The sequence below is a fragment of the Ovis aries genome, chromosome 16 (genome assembly GCF_016772045.2).
Source record: "Ovis aries strain OAR_USU_Benz2616 breed Rambouillet chromosome 16, ARS-UI_Ramb_v3.0, whole genome shotgun sequence".
NCBI classification, from domain to species: domain Eukaryota; kingdom Metazoa; phylum Chordata; class Mammalia; order Artiodactyla; family Bovidae; genus Ovis; species Ovis aries.
In genome coordinates, this window is record NC_056069.1 from 65,574,915 (window position 1) to 65,590,472 (window position 15,558).

Consider the following 15,558-nt stretch of genomic DNA (forward strand, 5'->3'; position numbering starts at 1 on the left):
TAAAGTATAACAGACTTATCACTTTTAAATAGACACACTCAGAGCAAAGACAAGAATACCCTAGATACACAGAGGGTATTCAAAGCCGCTGCTGAGAGGTGTTGATCCTAAATGGCTTAGGAGGAACCAGAGGCAGACATGTGCCATGAAGAGAGTGTGAGGTTTAATGTCAATGCAAGGTTGGTGATGCTTACAGGATTTTCTTAATGGAAAATCTGAACTGAGCTCCTGAATCAAGTCAGAAGCATAAAGTGCTATCCTATCAGGAAACAGGAAACATAAAATCTATGTCCAACTAATTTTCAAGGACACTGGCTATGTAGGGTCCCAAATGGAAAAAGAGTAACCTTGGAAAACTTGAGATCCCCAATTGTGATCCACATTAAGGGGCTAATCAAATTCACATGAGCTATTTAGTGAAGGAACCTAGACCTAAGGATTTCCAAAAAATACTGTGGCTTGAAGTGGTGAACCCCAGACATACCTGGCAGAGATACAGTGAAAACCTATCACAGTGATGCCTTCACAACTCAGAAAACATGAGACCACCCTGGACCCAAACCCTTGCTTTGATGAACTCACAGCTGAAATTCAAGATGACCCAAGAAGACACATGGTCCTGAGAGGGACAACAGCAAGAGTGAATAACAGAATTCATGCACTTGCGAAGCATAAATACCAGGAGGAAACAAGTGACAATTTCATACAATGTGTTTAAAATCTGAAAATAAGAGGAAAAAACATATGCATAGGCAAAATAGAGAATTATAAGAAAATCTCAGATAAAATGTCACTCAGTCATGTCTGACTCTTTGTGATCCCATGGACTGTAGTCTTCCAGGCTCCTCTGTCCATGGGATTCTCCAGGCAATAATACTGGAGTGGGTTGCCATTCCCTTCTCCAGGGGATCTTTCTGACCCAGGGATGAACCCAGGTCTCCTGCATTGCAGGCAGATTCTTCACCATCTGAGATATCAGGAAGGGCAGGAGGAAAATGGGGTGACAGAGGATGAGATGGTTGGACAGCATCACCAACTCGATGGACAGGAGTTTGAGTAAACTCTGGGAGACAGTGAAGAACAGGGGAGCCTGGAGTGCTGCAGTCCATGGGGGTCACAAAGAGTCAGACACGACTTAGTGGCTGAACAACAACAACAGATAAAAAGTAGACTTCTTAAATATGAAAGCATGATCATTGAGATTATAAACTCATTGTGGATGAAATAGTCACCAGAATGCATCACAAAGAAGTAAAGAGGTGGGAACTTTGAGGAAAAATTGCAGCACCTGGAGCACAGAATGGACAGTACCACAAACAATTAATAAGTTCCAGGAGGAAATAACAAATAAAGGAGGCGATGCCACAGGCAAAGTAATACAGGCAGAGGGTTGGTAAGAACTAAGCAAAGAGGTGAATCCTCAGGTGGAAAAACAAGATCACATCTGGTCACTTAGGGAATTCAGAACCAATGCATATCTAGAAACAGTATAGTGAAAACCAAGCCTCCCTCCCCATCCCCCCAAAAACAAACCTGGAAAGCATACAAAGAGGAAAGACCCATTACCTACAAAAGAATGCAATGGGGTTGACAGAAGACATTGCTTAGCAAAAATAGAAGCTGAAATTCAATGCAATAGTATCAAATACTAAGGGAAAATAAGAATTTTATACCCACACTATTGTTCAAGAGCAAATTAAAATAAAGCAGATAAAAACATTTTAATAGAAACAAAAATAGGAGCTGCCACTGCTCACGAATATTAAATAAAAGATAAATGATGCACATTTATATGATACACATCAACAAGAAGGAAAATAAACTTGGAAGAAATAATTTTTGCAAAGTACTGATGAACAAATAAAGTGATAAAGAATGCAGGTAAGTCTAAATAAATATTGACTATAGTTACCATCTAGAACTAATTTTCTAAGACATAATTACATGGAAGAGACATAATGATTAACTTTATAATTTATTAAATTAAGAATGTGTTAAAATTTTAATGGCAATTATTCAAAGAAAAATATATAGGATCCCCCTTCTTGCTCCTCTCTCTCTCCATATATATATAGTTCCCAAAAAAGAATACGCATAAAGCAAAGTTGATCAGTCCTTTAGTGGTTAAGAAGATGGGGGATGTGGGGTGTGGAGGAAACAAACCAAAGAAAAGCAGAGTAAATGAAACATAAAATAAGACAGTAGAAGTGAGTCCACAGGAATCAATAAAAGGATCAAAATACAAATGGAATAAACGCACATTAATATACAAAAGACGTCAGACTGAATGAATAGATATGAAAACAACAATAACAACAGATACTGTTTGCAGGAAGCTTACCCAACGAATTAAAGTCCCCACGAGCACAGAAACATTATGTATAGTTGATATGTTGCAGGCTCAACGTTTCTGACATATGGATTGTGTGAAAATGTGTATGTTATGTTAAGTATTTTTCTGTATCTTTGATGTATTCACAGTAAGAATTTTTAAAAAGAAAAATTAGGATATTAACATGAAAGAGAAATGAAGGAGAAAGACATAACATACCAGGAGGCCAGTACTGAAAGTGCACGTGTAAGGTTTCCCTGGGAGAGGTGTCCACAGACCTCACTCTGAACTTTCTAGCTGCCAACATAAAGAGGGAACGGTAACCTGCACCTATTTCACAGTTTTCATGCCCAAATTCCAACTTGTTGCTCAAGAGAAACCCAATAATTTGTAATGATGCTCAAGGGAACAAACTTTGATGGGTTCTCATAAAACAACATAACAGAAAAGAGACAAAAACTTAAATAAAAGCAAAGACAGAAAAGACACCAACTTGTTTTTTTCTTTTTTTTTTAGGGGTAATTCCATGAAATGTTTTCCCCGGTTCCCGGAAGTCTTTTCATCTCTGTTTTGGCATCGCCTTTTGTAACGCCTTAGTCACTTTCTCCCCTCCCCTCCCAACAATCGGGGATAAATGTCTTAACTGTGATGCAGAAGATATGAAAACACTCATCCAATAGGAAGATGTAGCAAATGAATCCCTCTGCTTTAGAAACTAGGGCCTGTCTCCTTGGTGATACTTGTTTCAGCCACATCACTGCATGTCCTGCAGTCCTGCTGCTCAATAAGCCTTGTCTGTGCAGGGCCAGCTATTTCTCTCCTGCACCACGTGGCAGAGCCTGGAACTCAGAAGGAGCTTACGTTGTTGACATTTTTTTTCCAGTGGAAAACTGACAGGTTGACCTCGGCAGATTCCACTGAAGACTATGTAAGGCTAAAGGAAGAATTCACTGGACAAATGCATTCAATGCTCATTGATAGGGGGAAGGGGATGACCAGGTTCAACACTTCCAGAAGGAGGCAGGTAGCTTGGGGATTGTACACCTATAAGTGATGCTTTGCCTTGTATTGGCTCAGTGCCCAGAAGAGTATCCCATGGGGTACGGAGGGAAAGGCAGACCATTTCTTTCTAGTTTGCTCAGCATTTTTGTGAGACAAACTGTCACCCTGCTGCAGCAATTCAGGTTGCCCACAAATGCTGGCTGCACCGCTGAAGTGAAATGCCGTCAGTCAACTCACTCCAAGTAGACTGAAAATGATTAACTGTAGCCTTTACAAAAGAGGCAATGATGACAGGAAAGAAAATTTTCCTTAAATTTCTTTCTAATCCCCAATTATTAAAGATGGACGTAGTTTTCCTTTCCTTTAGATTTCTTGATGAGATAGAATAGGTCAGTTGACCTATTATGAAGTACTGTAATACTGCACTCATTAAGATTTCCTAGTAGCTCAGATGATAAAGAATCTGCCTGCAGTACAGGAGACCTGGGTTCGATCCCTGGGTTAGTAAGATCTGCTGGTGAAGGGAATGGCTACCCACTCCAGTATTCTTGCCTGGAGAATCCCATGGACAGAGGAGCCTGGTGGGCTACAGTCCATGGGATCCCAAAGAGTTGGACACCACTGAGCGACTAACACTTTCACAAGATTCAAGGCAAAGTCTACAGAGGAATCCTAAAGTGACTGGATTTTTAGCAGTAGCTGGTAAAGTGTGAGCTCTAGTCACTCAGTTCTCCCAATATGTACCCAGGGGTCTCCTGGGAGGGGGGAGTTGGACGGTTACTCATAACAGTCAGAGATGGCAGAGCCGGCAGGCTTCAGGGAGCAGAACATGAAATCAGAATGGACGGTGGGCAAACTGAGCCCAGGGCAGGCTCTGTCTCCAATACACAATAACGTTTGTTTATTAGAAACAGTATCTAGTGATTCTGCTGTTTCTGGGTAAAGGTGTTCGGTTACATTTCTTAGACATAGGTATCAGAATAACATAGGAATAAAGTAAAACGATTTTATTTATTTTAAAAAAAATCTGTAAGGTGAATCTACATGGCCACTTTGAAAATTCAAAATTACTATAACTAAGACATGGGGCCCTTCAGCTTCACAGGTCCTGATTTAACCTCCTAGCCTGACACCATCTCCCCATCCTGCCCCCACCCTTCCCCATACCCTTCCCCCTACCCTTCTTACATAAATGCTCAGTTGGGAAATGTGCATCCTCTTGTATATAGTGTAACTGAGTCTAGTTATACTCTGTATAGTATAACTTCAGTATAACAGCGCGGTGTAAAGGCACGCCCAGTGAACATCCCAGTGGTGAACCGCATGTACTTACTTGGGTAAGACCAGAACCTGCACGATAAAGATGCAGAAGAAGATGAGGCAAGCGCAAGTCACGTAATACTTGAAGGCCGGCAGTGCGGTGGCTCGGTACTAAGGGGAGAAAAGAAACCAGGAATGACGGTCTTCCAAGAGAAGTGCTGAAACAAGCCCCCAGCAGCCTAACTGTGCCGGTTCAAGCTTCACGCTTGCAGGCAGTGGCAGAAACGAGCTAAGGACAACAGCTGTTCATCCCTGACGACGTGCGCTTCCCCGCTCCAGACGAGCTGTGAGAGGGACTCCGGACCACGGTTTTTACCAGATGACCAGTTCCGAAGCCCATTTAGAGGTAACTGAACCCCTCCAGCAAGGAGACAGAGCACCTGGCCAGAGAGACAAGCGAGCAACCTTAAGGTACAAGGAGCAAGCAGGCATCCTGGTTCCTCTGAGGGTCTGAGTTCCATGGCTACTTGGGGAAAGCAAATGGCTTTTCACAGAGGAGTACTTGACTTTGAGGAATGCAGTTTGTATAGAGGAAACGCAGTTTGCTCATTTTATTTATTCGTTTTACTATTTTATTATTGAGAGGTGGTGAGTGAAGTTACAAGACCAGACCAGCAGGCTCTACTCTCTATCAACATTCGTTGGCCTGTCTGGGCCGAGCTGTTGGATTCTTTCTACTCATGCTGCCGAATCGGCCGGTTCACATGGCTTTCCACAATATCCAGGATCATAGACTGATCAGTGCAGCTACCCTCCTGGGGCTGCGCCTGGTGAGTTATGCAGGAAAAGCCAGCCAGCGCTGTACTTATGATGACAATGATCCGTCACCTGTCCCCTTTACTATGTGACGGTCCGCCGCACACGTGCGATGCTTTGAATGGACTGAGTCATTTCATCCTCAAGAAAAACTGCCTGCAGCATGAGCTATTATGGTCCCTAGTTTTGGTTGAAAAAAAATTCGAACCAGGATGACTCATGTCTCAGAAACACACACACACACAGCAGGATTTCCACCCAGGTGGACTGGCTCCTGTACCCAGGCTTCCAAACTTACTGTCCCTCCAAAAGGGGTTCTGTGATACAATTTAAGGAGATAGAGTTTTTGTGGCAAGGCTACCGAAACCCCCTGAAACAATGCTGCTGGCAGGTTGCGTTAGTGTGTCTGCAAAGACTGTTTCCCAAGTTAACGGAAGTTAGGTATGTATTTTGGGGGTACAGCCTCTGGGGTTTTGGTGCAGATATTGGATCTCTGGGTTGTCTGGCTTCTCTTCTTTGTCTTGCAGCCTTTTCACCCTCCTGCTGGCCTGTAGAGCAGGCTGGGGGCCGGAGGGCAAGAAGTGAGCTTGAATCTCAATGCTGTCTAAAGTCGGTCTCAAAGGCAGCCTCTGCGAATACGTACACCAGGGAAATGTCAGTTCAGGTTGCATGTTTCAATAACCATCACTTTCTGTTTACTAGAATATTCCTTTGGTTGCTTTTGTGACTTCAGAGCCAGGGTAAGTTACAATGCTGATGAAGAAACTAACATAATTGCTGAAACGTGATTGTATTTTACGCATTCAATTATGCCCTTATCTTCTTTCTCTGGGCCTGTGTGGAGACATGAGTGGAATTTCCTTGTGGTATTAATAAAGGAAAGGACTTCTATCAGGAAGGAACTAATTTAATGTTTAAATAATAAGTAGTCATTAGTCTTTAAGTTCTTCGATAACAATAATAATAAATTGTATCAAACATCAATTTGGTAAACCGTCTATAGTCAAAGTTCCTGACTTAGAAGCAGAAAATTGATCTTCTTGACCACTAATTAGTACAAAAGATTGCTTTGGCATCACTGTAAAATCCAACCTTGATGAGCTTTGGAAGGAATTAGGAATTTTGATATTTGTTATTTCCTTTCAATATCCATAAAACAATGAACTAGATTTTCTCAACGAAGTTTTAATATCTGGGCTGTGACTGTTGCCATTAATTTAGTAGCTTTTGTTCAAACTAAGACTGTAATTGCACAGCAAAGTGGTACAAATGACCTCTACCCTGTTCTTTTTCTAGATTAACATGAAACAAAAGGCAGATGAATAAGGCCAACCTACAACAGTTGTCTTTTCTGCAACAATAATTCATTTTAGCAAATCCCGGTTTAAGCTTGACATGTACAAATTATGTCTGCTTATATATTTGTGCCTGAAACATCTCTACTTTAGGAGTCATAATGTGAAAGTATTTAAATGCAGCAACACTTAAAAGTTTGGGGTGTCTAATTCTCCCAACCAGGGTTCATTCTTTTCATACTCTTGTAAAAAGTTAAAATAATTAGTATACGGACACTGTAAAATTGTTAAATTGTCGCAAGGGGTTTTGCTTTCTTTTAAAACATTTATGTCTAAGAAAATTTCCCACTGAGAAAGCAAGATACTGTTGTTGTTTTGGTCACACCGCATGGCATGTGGGATCTTAGTTCCCCACCAGGGATCAAACCCACACCCCCGACTCTGGAAGCACGGAGTCTTAATTACTGGACTGCCAGGGAAGTCCCAAGGTAGCAAGATATTAACTCCTTCCCTTCCCTTCCCTTCACCCCACACCTCCCAGATATCATTTACTAACAGGAAGGTTGAGAGAGGCGACGAGCCAAAGGCAGAAACTTGGTAACCAGAAGTGTGGTAAAACAGTATTCACACAGAAGGAGCACAGGAAAAGCTAGAAAGAAATCTGATATGGTTAAAGGCAGTTTAAATGTCACATTAAAAAAACATGAATATAATTTCATGATGGAGTTTTTAAAAGCTAATACTTTGGAAAAATAATTGATTTTGAAGAAAAAAAAATAGCTTACTTCTTTTTCTAGTATTTTATTGTAGAAAAGCAATGAGATTCTCTGAATGTCTTCGGACTTGATCCATTGCCTGGAAATAAAAAGGACAGACACATCATGAAAACCAAACCTCCAAACAAACACCTGGAACTTAAAAAAAAAAAATGACTTGCATTCTTTTTTTTTCATATTGCCAAATAACTGGAATATGGAATCTAGGTTTGTTAACAAGATCTGGAAATGTAATATTCATCTTCACACATTGCCTTCCTTTGAAAATTCTATATTGCAAATCAGCTGTCATACCAAATTGAAAATCAAGTTATCCAACTTAAATAATCAGGGAGATAAGTCATTAAAAGGACTCAATGAGTTTATTCGCTGATGTATTAGTGAAATCACATGGTGAGTTTCATCTCCTAAAAGGGTTTGGTTCATAGAGAAGCATTATTTTTTCTCAGTTTATAGAAAGCAATTGATCACAGAGCATCAGAAACGTTTAGAGTGGCTTCCAGGCCTGGGCAAGAAGACTTTACTCCTTTCATGCTTACTAAAAATACTTTCATTGTCATATTTTTCATTTTTGGAAGGTAAAAAAAATTGTGCTTGAACAGTTTTCAAAAATGGGTAAAAATAATAACAGAAGAAGCAATCAGGTCAGATCACTAACATAGTACACTATCTGATGCCAATATAAACACACACATACAGAATACATATATATCTCTCAGATGTTCAAAAATAAAAGTTATATGCAAGTAAGCATTCTTACACATTGACTTACTATGAGAAATCTGTTTTGAGAAAGCAGTTGAGGTAGAAAAAGATCTTAAAGACAAAACCCTTCACCAGAACACCGAGTATAATCCCTGCTTAAACAGCCACCCTGGGTGTATGATCCAGCGAGCTGAGCATATAATGCCCGTGTAGTCACATATTTTGCAATAAAATAAACAAATGCTTTATGAAACAGAGTTAAGTGAAACAGAGAGATACACATTGTTATAGTCATGAGTACAGAAATGTAAGAAAAATTGAAGTCAGTGCATCAAGAAAAATACCAACAAAATAAATGACCATCTGGGTTAAGTCATAACACTTCAGAAGTTTGACTTCTACCTGCACTTTCTGATTCTCCTTTAGAATAAAACCTTTTATAATTATAATTACCTGAATTACATGCATCTATGCATGTAGTATATACATATAAATACCTGAATATTTATGTATATGTCCACAAGTACATGTAATGATATAGCTATAGCTATGTCTTTATCTATACCTATATATCTGTATAAAGGGAGATAGAGACTATATATATATATGCTTCTGGAGATAAAATTGTATTTCTTGTATATAAAACGTTATACCTGTGCAAACAATGACCGATTCTTATGAATTCCTACATACAGTAGTTATGTTTCTATGGATTTTGATTATCTGCACCGTATTTGGAAGATAAAGATAAATGGGGAAGGTCTTTGAGGATCCAGGAAGAAAGACCAAGTGACTGTCATGCATTATTCTGTAATGACAGGAACAGCCACGTCCCGATTTCAGAGTCAGGTTTCAACGTACACTGAGGTTTCACATGACACTTAACAAGCAAGCTAGCCCAGAGCAGCCTATTTGAGGGGAAGCATCTCCAGGGCTCCCTGAAGTCCATGTGCCCAGGCCCTCTGGACCGATCTGAAGATGCTCATGGCTCATACCCCACCATGAACTTGAGTTTCCCAGGAGATTGACCCACAGCAGTGCAGTTTCAGCCGAGGCCCAGGAGTCAGTCATCTACTCCAGAATGACTGCCATTAAAAGTGAGAACTCTAAAAATACTTTTGGATTCAAGGTTATAAGCTTTAGATATCAGGCAAATAAACTTTTTTTTTTTTTAGTATTTCTTATGACTGCACCAGTCGCAGAGATCTGTTATTGCTCTCTCTTTTATGAGACTAGTTGGAGGAATCAAAAGTTGGTTAATATTAGAAGGAGCAGAAAATAAAATTTAAGATAGATTTTAACTGTCCTCATTTTTAGAACTCTGTATTCATTATGGATATCAAATTATGAATAATGTATGCCAAGAACTTATTAAAAACAGTTTTTTTTCTTTACTGAGAATGAAAAATCCATTTAAAAAATGCTCCTGGATAATATAAGCTTGGAAATAAAATATGAACAAAATTTATATGGTGGAGACAAAACCAGCTCCTCATTAGTTAGTGGGGCGCCGATATTTCTACATTTTAGTTATTTGTTTGTCTTGCAGGTGGACAGGAAGCACTCAAGATCTAGCTTTTCTTGCGTCCCTAGCACCTACCACAAGTTCATAAGACTTGATCCCTGGATGGATGCTTGGGGAAATGACTGAATTTCAATTGCTGATTCTAGGAGTTTGCCCATTAGAATCTCGGTTGCGAGCAGTATCACTGTGCAACTAATTAGCCATAAGGCCATTGTGCCACAGTAGATAGAATGGCTGATTCACAGCTTTGGATTCATTCCACTAGAAGGTGATAATATATCAATCTTAATAGATCCTTCAGTGAGCACTCAGGTCTCCCATCCATCAAAACCAGAAGTTTACCAAACTAAGGCAAATACATAAAAGGCAGACTAGTAACTCACAACAGTCTCCAGGAGCATTAAGTGCTGGTTCTTTGACTTCTTTAGATACAACAGCGTGTTTTCTGTGCTGTCTCTGCCAAACTTATCATGCAACTGAGGTCAGAGGCAAAGAAGACTCAAGGTCCTCTCCTCCCCACCCTGAAAATGAATGGTTGTGTGATTGCTGATGAGTATAAATTTCCAAAGGTGGTGAACACTGTTTGATAGTGAACATAATGTAGACAGAACTGTGGTATTTGGCACAGAATTTGGTTTAGATGATTTGGGGAAATATAATCACTGGCCATGTAATGGGACATTTCAGTAGAGTCTGGGCATGTCTCACCAGTGATACACGTTACACATATTGATGAGAAACAGCACCATCCCTCCGCTGTTCACTCTACTCCCAGGGGACTCTGAAGACACTTAGAGCAGATTCTTTCTACATCGTAAAGAATGTACATTTCACATTAGATCTTGAATCCTTGGTGATCTATCATGAGAAAGAAAGCATCATCCCTTTCTCTAAGATATGCCCAAACACTATAACCATGCATTGGGTTGGCCAAAAAGTTCATTTGGGTTTTTTCCTAACATCTTACGGAAAAATCAAACGAACTTTTTGGCCAACCCAATATCTGCACACATTTTTAAGAGCATCTAAGCATTTTTTGCATTTTTATTTTTCACAGTCCAATCTTTAAAAATTCTGTTATGAATGTTTCACAAGGTCCATTTCAGTGTTCCTCTTTTATTTCCTTCTATTTACCGTTTACGGCAAATTGTCTTATGCCAGTTAGTCCTGAGGCTGAATCCCCTGCAGCAAAGAAGTTTAGGGTGAGAATACGGGACCCACGACTGTCACCTGTCCCTTTCTTTCCTCCAGCAGGTCGGGTTTGGCCACAGGCTTCTTCCATGAAGCCATAACTGATGGGCATATTCTTTCTTTTTTGGTCTCACCATTAAGGAGGGTAAATCCTTCCCAAGAGCCTCATGCCTCTGTGGGTTCTCTGAGGTGGCCTCTGTTCTGGTTATTGATTTTCTAGGAAATTCAGAAATTTATAAATGTAATAGGACAGGAAGCAACAGCTAGAACTGGACATGGAACAACAGACTGGTTCCAAATAGGAAAAGGAGTATGTCAAGGCTGTATATTGTCACCCTGCTTATTTAACTTATATGCAGAGTATATCATGAGAAATGCTGGGCTGGAGGAAGCACAAGCTGGAATCAAGATTGCCAGGAGAAATATCAGTAACCTCACATATGCAGGTAACACCACCCTTATGGTAGAAAGTGAAGAGGAACTAAAAAGCCTCTTGATAAAAGTGAAAGAGGAGAGTGAAAAAGTTGGCTTAAAGCTCAACATTCAGAAAACTAAGATCATGGCATCTGGCCCCATCACTTCATGGCAAATAGATGGGGAAAAAGTGGAAACAGTGGTTGAGTTTATTTTTCTGGGCTCCAAAATCACTGCAGATGGTGACTACAGCCATGAAATTAAAAGATGCTTACTCCTTGGAAGAAAAGTTATGACCAACCTAGACAGCATATTCAAAAGCAGAACCATTACTTTGCCAACAAAGGTCCGTCTAGTCAAGGCTATGGTTTTTCCAGTGGTCATGTATGGATGTGAGAGTTGGAATGTGAAGAAAGCTGAGTGCCAAAGAATTGATGCTGTTGAACTGTGGTGTTGGAGAAGACTCTTGAGAGTCCCTTGGACTGCAACCAGTCCATCCAGAGATCCAACCAGTCCATCCTAAAGATCAGTCCTGGATGTTCATTTGAAGGACTGATGCTGAAGCTGAAACTCCAATACTTTGTCCACCTGATGCGAAGAGCTGACTCATTTGAAAAGACCCTGATGCTGGGAAAGATTGAGGGCAGGAGGAGAAGGGAACGACAGAGGATGAGATGGTTGGATGGCATCACCGACTCAATGGACATGGGTTTGGGTGGACTCTGGGAGTTGGTGATGGACAGGGAGGCCTGGCGTGCTGTAGTTCATGGAGTCACAAAGAGTTGGACATGACTGAGTGACTGAACTGAACTGAATCTGGATACTTGGAGTAGGAAAGAGTTGTGTGTGCTGATAATGTCAAATATTTTGGGGAACTGGAACTACAGGGAGAGAAGAGAATGGAGAACATGTTTTCAGTCTCCTAACACTGTTCCTGACACAGCTGGTCTCTGGCATGAAGAAAGTCAATCCCCTCCTGGGCTACACAATAAATGAATCTCAATTAATTTATGCTAACTTGTTTCTGTGATAGGCTGAGGTTAACAAAGGAACTTCTAAAGAAGATTTTGACTTGAGCTGAGGGGTAAAGTACACCTACATCCATATGTGGAATTATTTTGGAACAGGCTTCCCAGGTGGCTCAGTGGTTCTGCCTTTCAATGCAGAACATGCATGAAACAGAGCCTAGGGTTTGATCCCTGGGTTGGGAATATCCTCTTGAGGAGGAAATGGCAACCCAGCCCACTATTCTTGCCTGGAGAATCCCATTGACAGAGGATCCTGGTGGGCTGCAGTCCACGTGGCCACAATGAGTCGGACACGACTGAGCACACAGGCACATCAGCAAAGTGGATGCTGATCCAGAGACACCACTTTCCTCCTGTGACGGACTGAACGTCTGTATCCCCCGCTTCATATGAGGCCTAGTCCACGGTGTGTGTATCTGGAGACGGGCTTCTAAGGAAGTGACTGGAGCTGATCGAAGTCCTAAGGGTGGGGCCCTGGCCCGAGCGAATGAGTGTCCTTATAACACCAGAGAACTCACTCTCTCTCTCTGTACTGCCCTGAGGAAAGGCCGCAGGGACACACAGTAAGGGGGCTGCCCTGTGCAAGTCAAGGGGAGTTCTCTCCAGAAACCAGCCAGCTGAGGAACACCCCTATCTACATTTACATGTTGATTCCGAAGGCCTCCAGGGCCTCAGCTGTGCATTAACACCCTGGGTGACCTGTGGCATTTGGGAAGGTGGGTCCATGAACCGATGGCTGAAATAAGTGATTCTGGACAGGTGTTCTCTCACTGTGGATGTCTGATTCTTCCTCAGCCCTGGGGTCTGCCAGTCATCCACCTGGGCACCGACTCCACTCCATTCAGACACAATTCAAGTTGACTCCTGCATCCTTCATTAACTCACCAGCTTCTTTCCTGTACCACAGAGGCCCCTGTTTTTCCCTTTAAACTTTTCACATGACCTCTTTCTTACTCTTTTTTCTTAAACCAATCTGGAAGAACCTGACTTGGTAATTCCATTCTGGATATTCACTATACAGCACACCCTTTTATTGCCGTGATTCTAACGGGAGTGCACACTACTCCGAGAGACAAATGCTGGTGTGGGTGCTGGCCTGGCGGTCCCCCACACAGGGCCTCCTCTCTCCACTCTGCACCTCCCGGAGAAGTTTCTGGTGTGACCCTATGCTGCAGACCTGCTGTACATGCTTTCTTCCCTCTGACCTTGCTGCCAGTGAAAAATTGTCACTTGCCACCTGTGGCTACAAGGATTAGGTCACTGGCCACTGCAGTCAACACACCCTCAAAGAGGTTCAGGGCAGAGATCAGGAATGAGGCCAAAGCAGGCCTTCAGATAGATATTCTCAGGAGGAGATTTTATGAGCTCAATTTCTTGCATGTTCGCATATCTAGAAAAACACTAGAATTGCTAATGGGGACATCTGCTCCTCATGACTAACAGAACATTTTGCCAAACCGTGTGTTGGATGCAAGTATTCCCCTTTCACTAAAGTCACACATATACTGACCTCCCCCCTGCCCTCTTCGAAGCAGTTCCTTAGCGCTCCTAAGAGGCTGTCTCCTAGGCCAGGCTTGCTAAGTCACTTAGTCGTGTCCGACTTTAGCAACCCCATGGACTGTAGCCCCCCAGGCTCCTCTGTCCATGGGATTCTTTCAGCAAGAATATTGGAGTGGGTTGCCATTTTTACCTCTGGGGATCTTCCTGACCCAGGGATTGAACCTGTGTCTCTTACGTCTCCTACATTGGAGGGTGTATTCTTTACCACTAACACCACCTAAGGCTTCCCTGGTGGCTCAGAGGTTAAAGAGTCTGCCTGCAATGTGGGAGACCTGAGTTCGATCCCTGGGTCGAGAAGATCCCCTGGAGAAGGAAATGGCAACCCACTCCAGCATTCGTGCCTGGAGAATCCCATGGATGGAAGAGCCTGGTGGGCTACAGTCCATGGGGTCGCAAAGAGTCAGACATTCCCCTATAGTTCTCATTTTGCTCAAATAAAATTTCACACTCTCAAGTTGTGCATATTTTTTTTCAGTCAACATCACCCACCCAGGCTAAGTCAAAAACCTCTTCTCTGAGCTCCGTCCTGACAGGGCCTGGCCATATCTGGTTTGGCCCTGCGGCATTCACTTTAGGATCTACCTGTCCTAACAAATCCTCTGCACACCAGCAGAGTCGGGGTGATCACACAGTCACTGCTTAGAACCCTTCAAGGTGCCCAGCCTCAGCATTTCAGGCTGACTTCTCAGGGCATCAAGCTTCCCATTCAAGCTTCTTTACCCTGAGAGATTCCTGCAGGGGCACCCTGTGTCTTGATTGTGTTCAAAACTGCACTCTGACCCAAGTGCAACATGCAATCACACCTTGAAGCTTTCCCTTTTTCTCTCTCTTAGTTTCCTCCAAGATTTAGCCCAGGTGTCACCTCCTCCAGAAGACTCAAGACTCAGCCTCTGGGGTGTCCTGCTCCTCTCTACCTGTCACAACTGTACGGCATCAGAGTAGAGATCTCTCTTCCCCTCACTTGGAGCTTTGACGGGTAACACTGTGACTTGGGTCTTGGGATGTCTAATGCCAAGCAAGTGATGACAATGCTCCACCTTTAACAAATGCTCGCTCAATGAGTCAAGGAATAAATACATGGAAATCTGCACACAAATCACTATTTTATGTCAATAGCAGAGAACAGCTGAATGGTACATGAAACCTGGAGTCCCTGCTGAACCCTCAGGGGAGAATCAAGTAGGATGGAAGAACATCCTTTAGAAGAGAGGTTAATGAGAAGGGGGCAAACAGAACAGGAGTGATGCGGATTAAAAAATAGGTGCATGATAGCTTCCATCTACAAAATTTCCCTTTCGATTTTCCAGTATAGCGTGACTTTTTTGCCCATCTGATTTCTGCAATGTGTTGGAAAAATTACAACATAAGCCATTACACCAATGTTAACCAAGACTTTAGAATAAAACTGCATTAAACCACAACTGTGGTAACTAAACACGTATTTGAATACGAAACGACACAACAGAGACAGACAATTCACAAACAACCTTGACAAAAATAAAGCAAAGCCAGTGATGTACTTCCTAACGATTCCTTTAGTCGGAAGGTTCAAAACGGTGGGCACAAAAGCAGTTTTAACAAGGTAGGCGTCCCGCATGAAGACATGCTGAGGCTGATTCTATACATTCGCTTTTGATTACTACTATTATCATTG

At 42.0% G+C, this 15,558-nt stretch overlaps 1 protein-coding gene across 1 annotated transcript in view; it reads right to left on the minus strand.

Annotated features, from left to right (window-relative positions):
• ADCY2 (adenylate cyclase 2) overlaps nucleotides 1-15,558 on the minus strand; it is a 455,956-nt gene that overhangs the window by 103,296 nt on the left and 337,102 nt on the right. Inside the window, exons 13-14 of the mRNA XM_027980173.2 lie at nucleotides 7,491-7,560; nucleotides 4,668-4,765 (exon numbers count right to left, since the gene is read on the minus strand). Coding sequence (XP_027835974.1) covers nucleotides 4,668-4,765; nucleotides 7,491-7,560 — 168 coding nt within the window. The remainder of the gene's footprint in view (nucleotides 1-4,667; nucleotides 4,766-7,490; nucleotides 7,561-15,558) is intronic.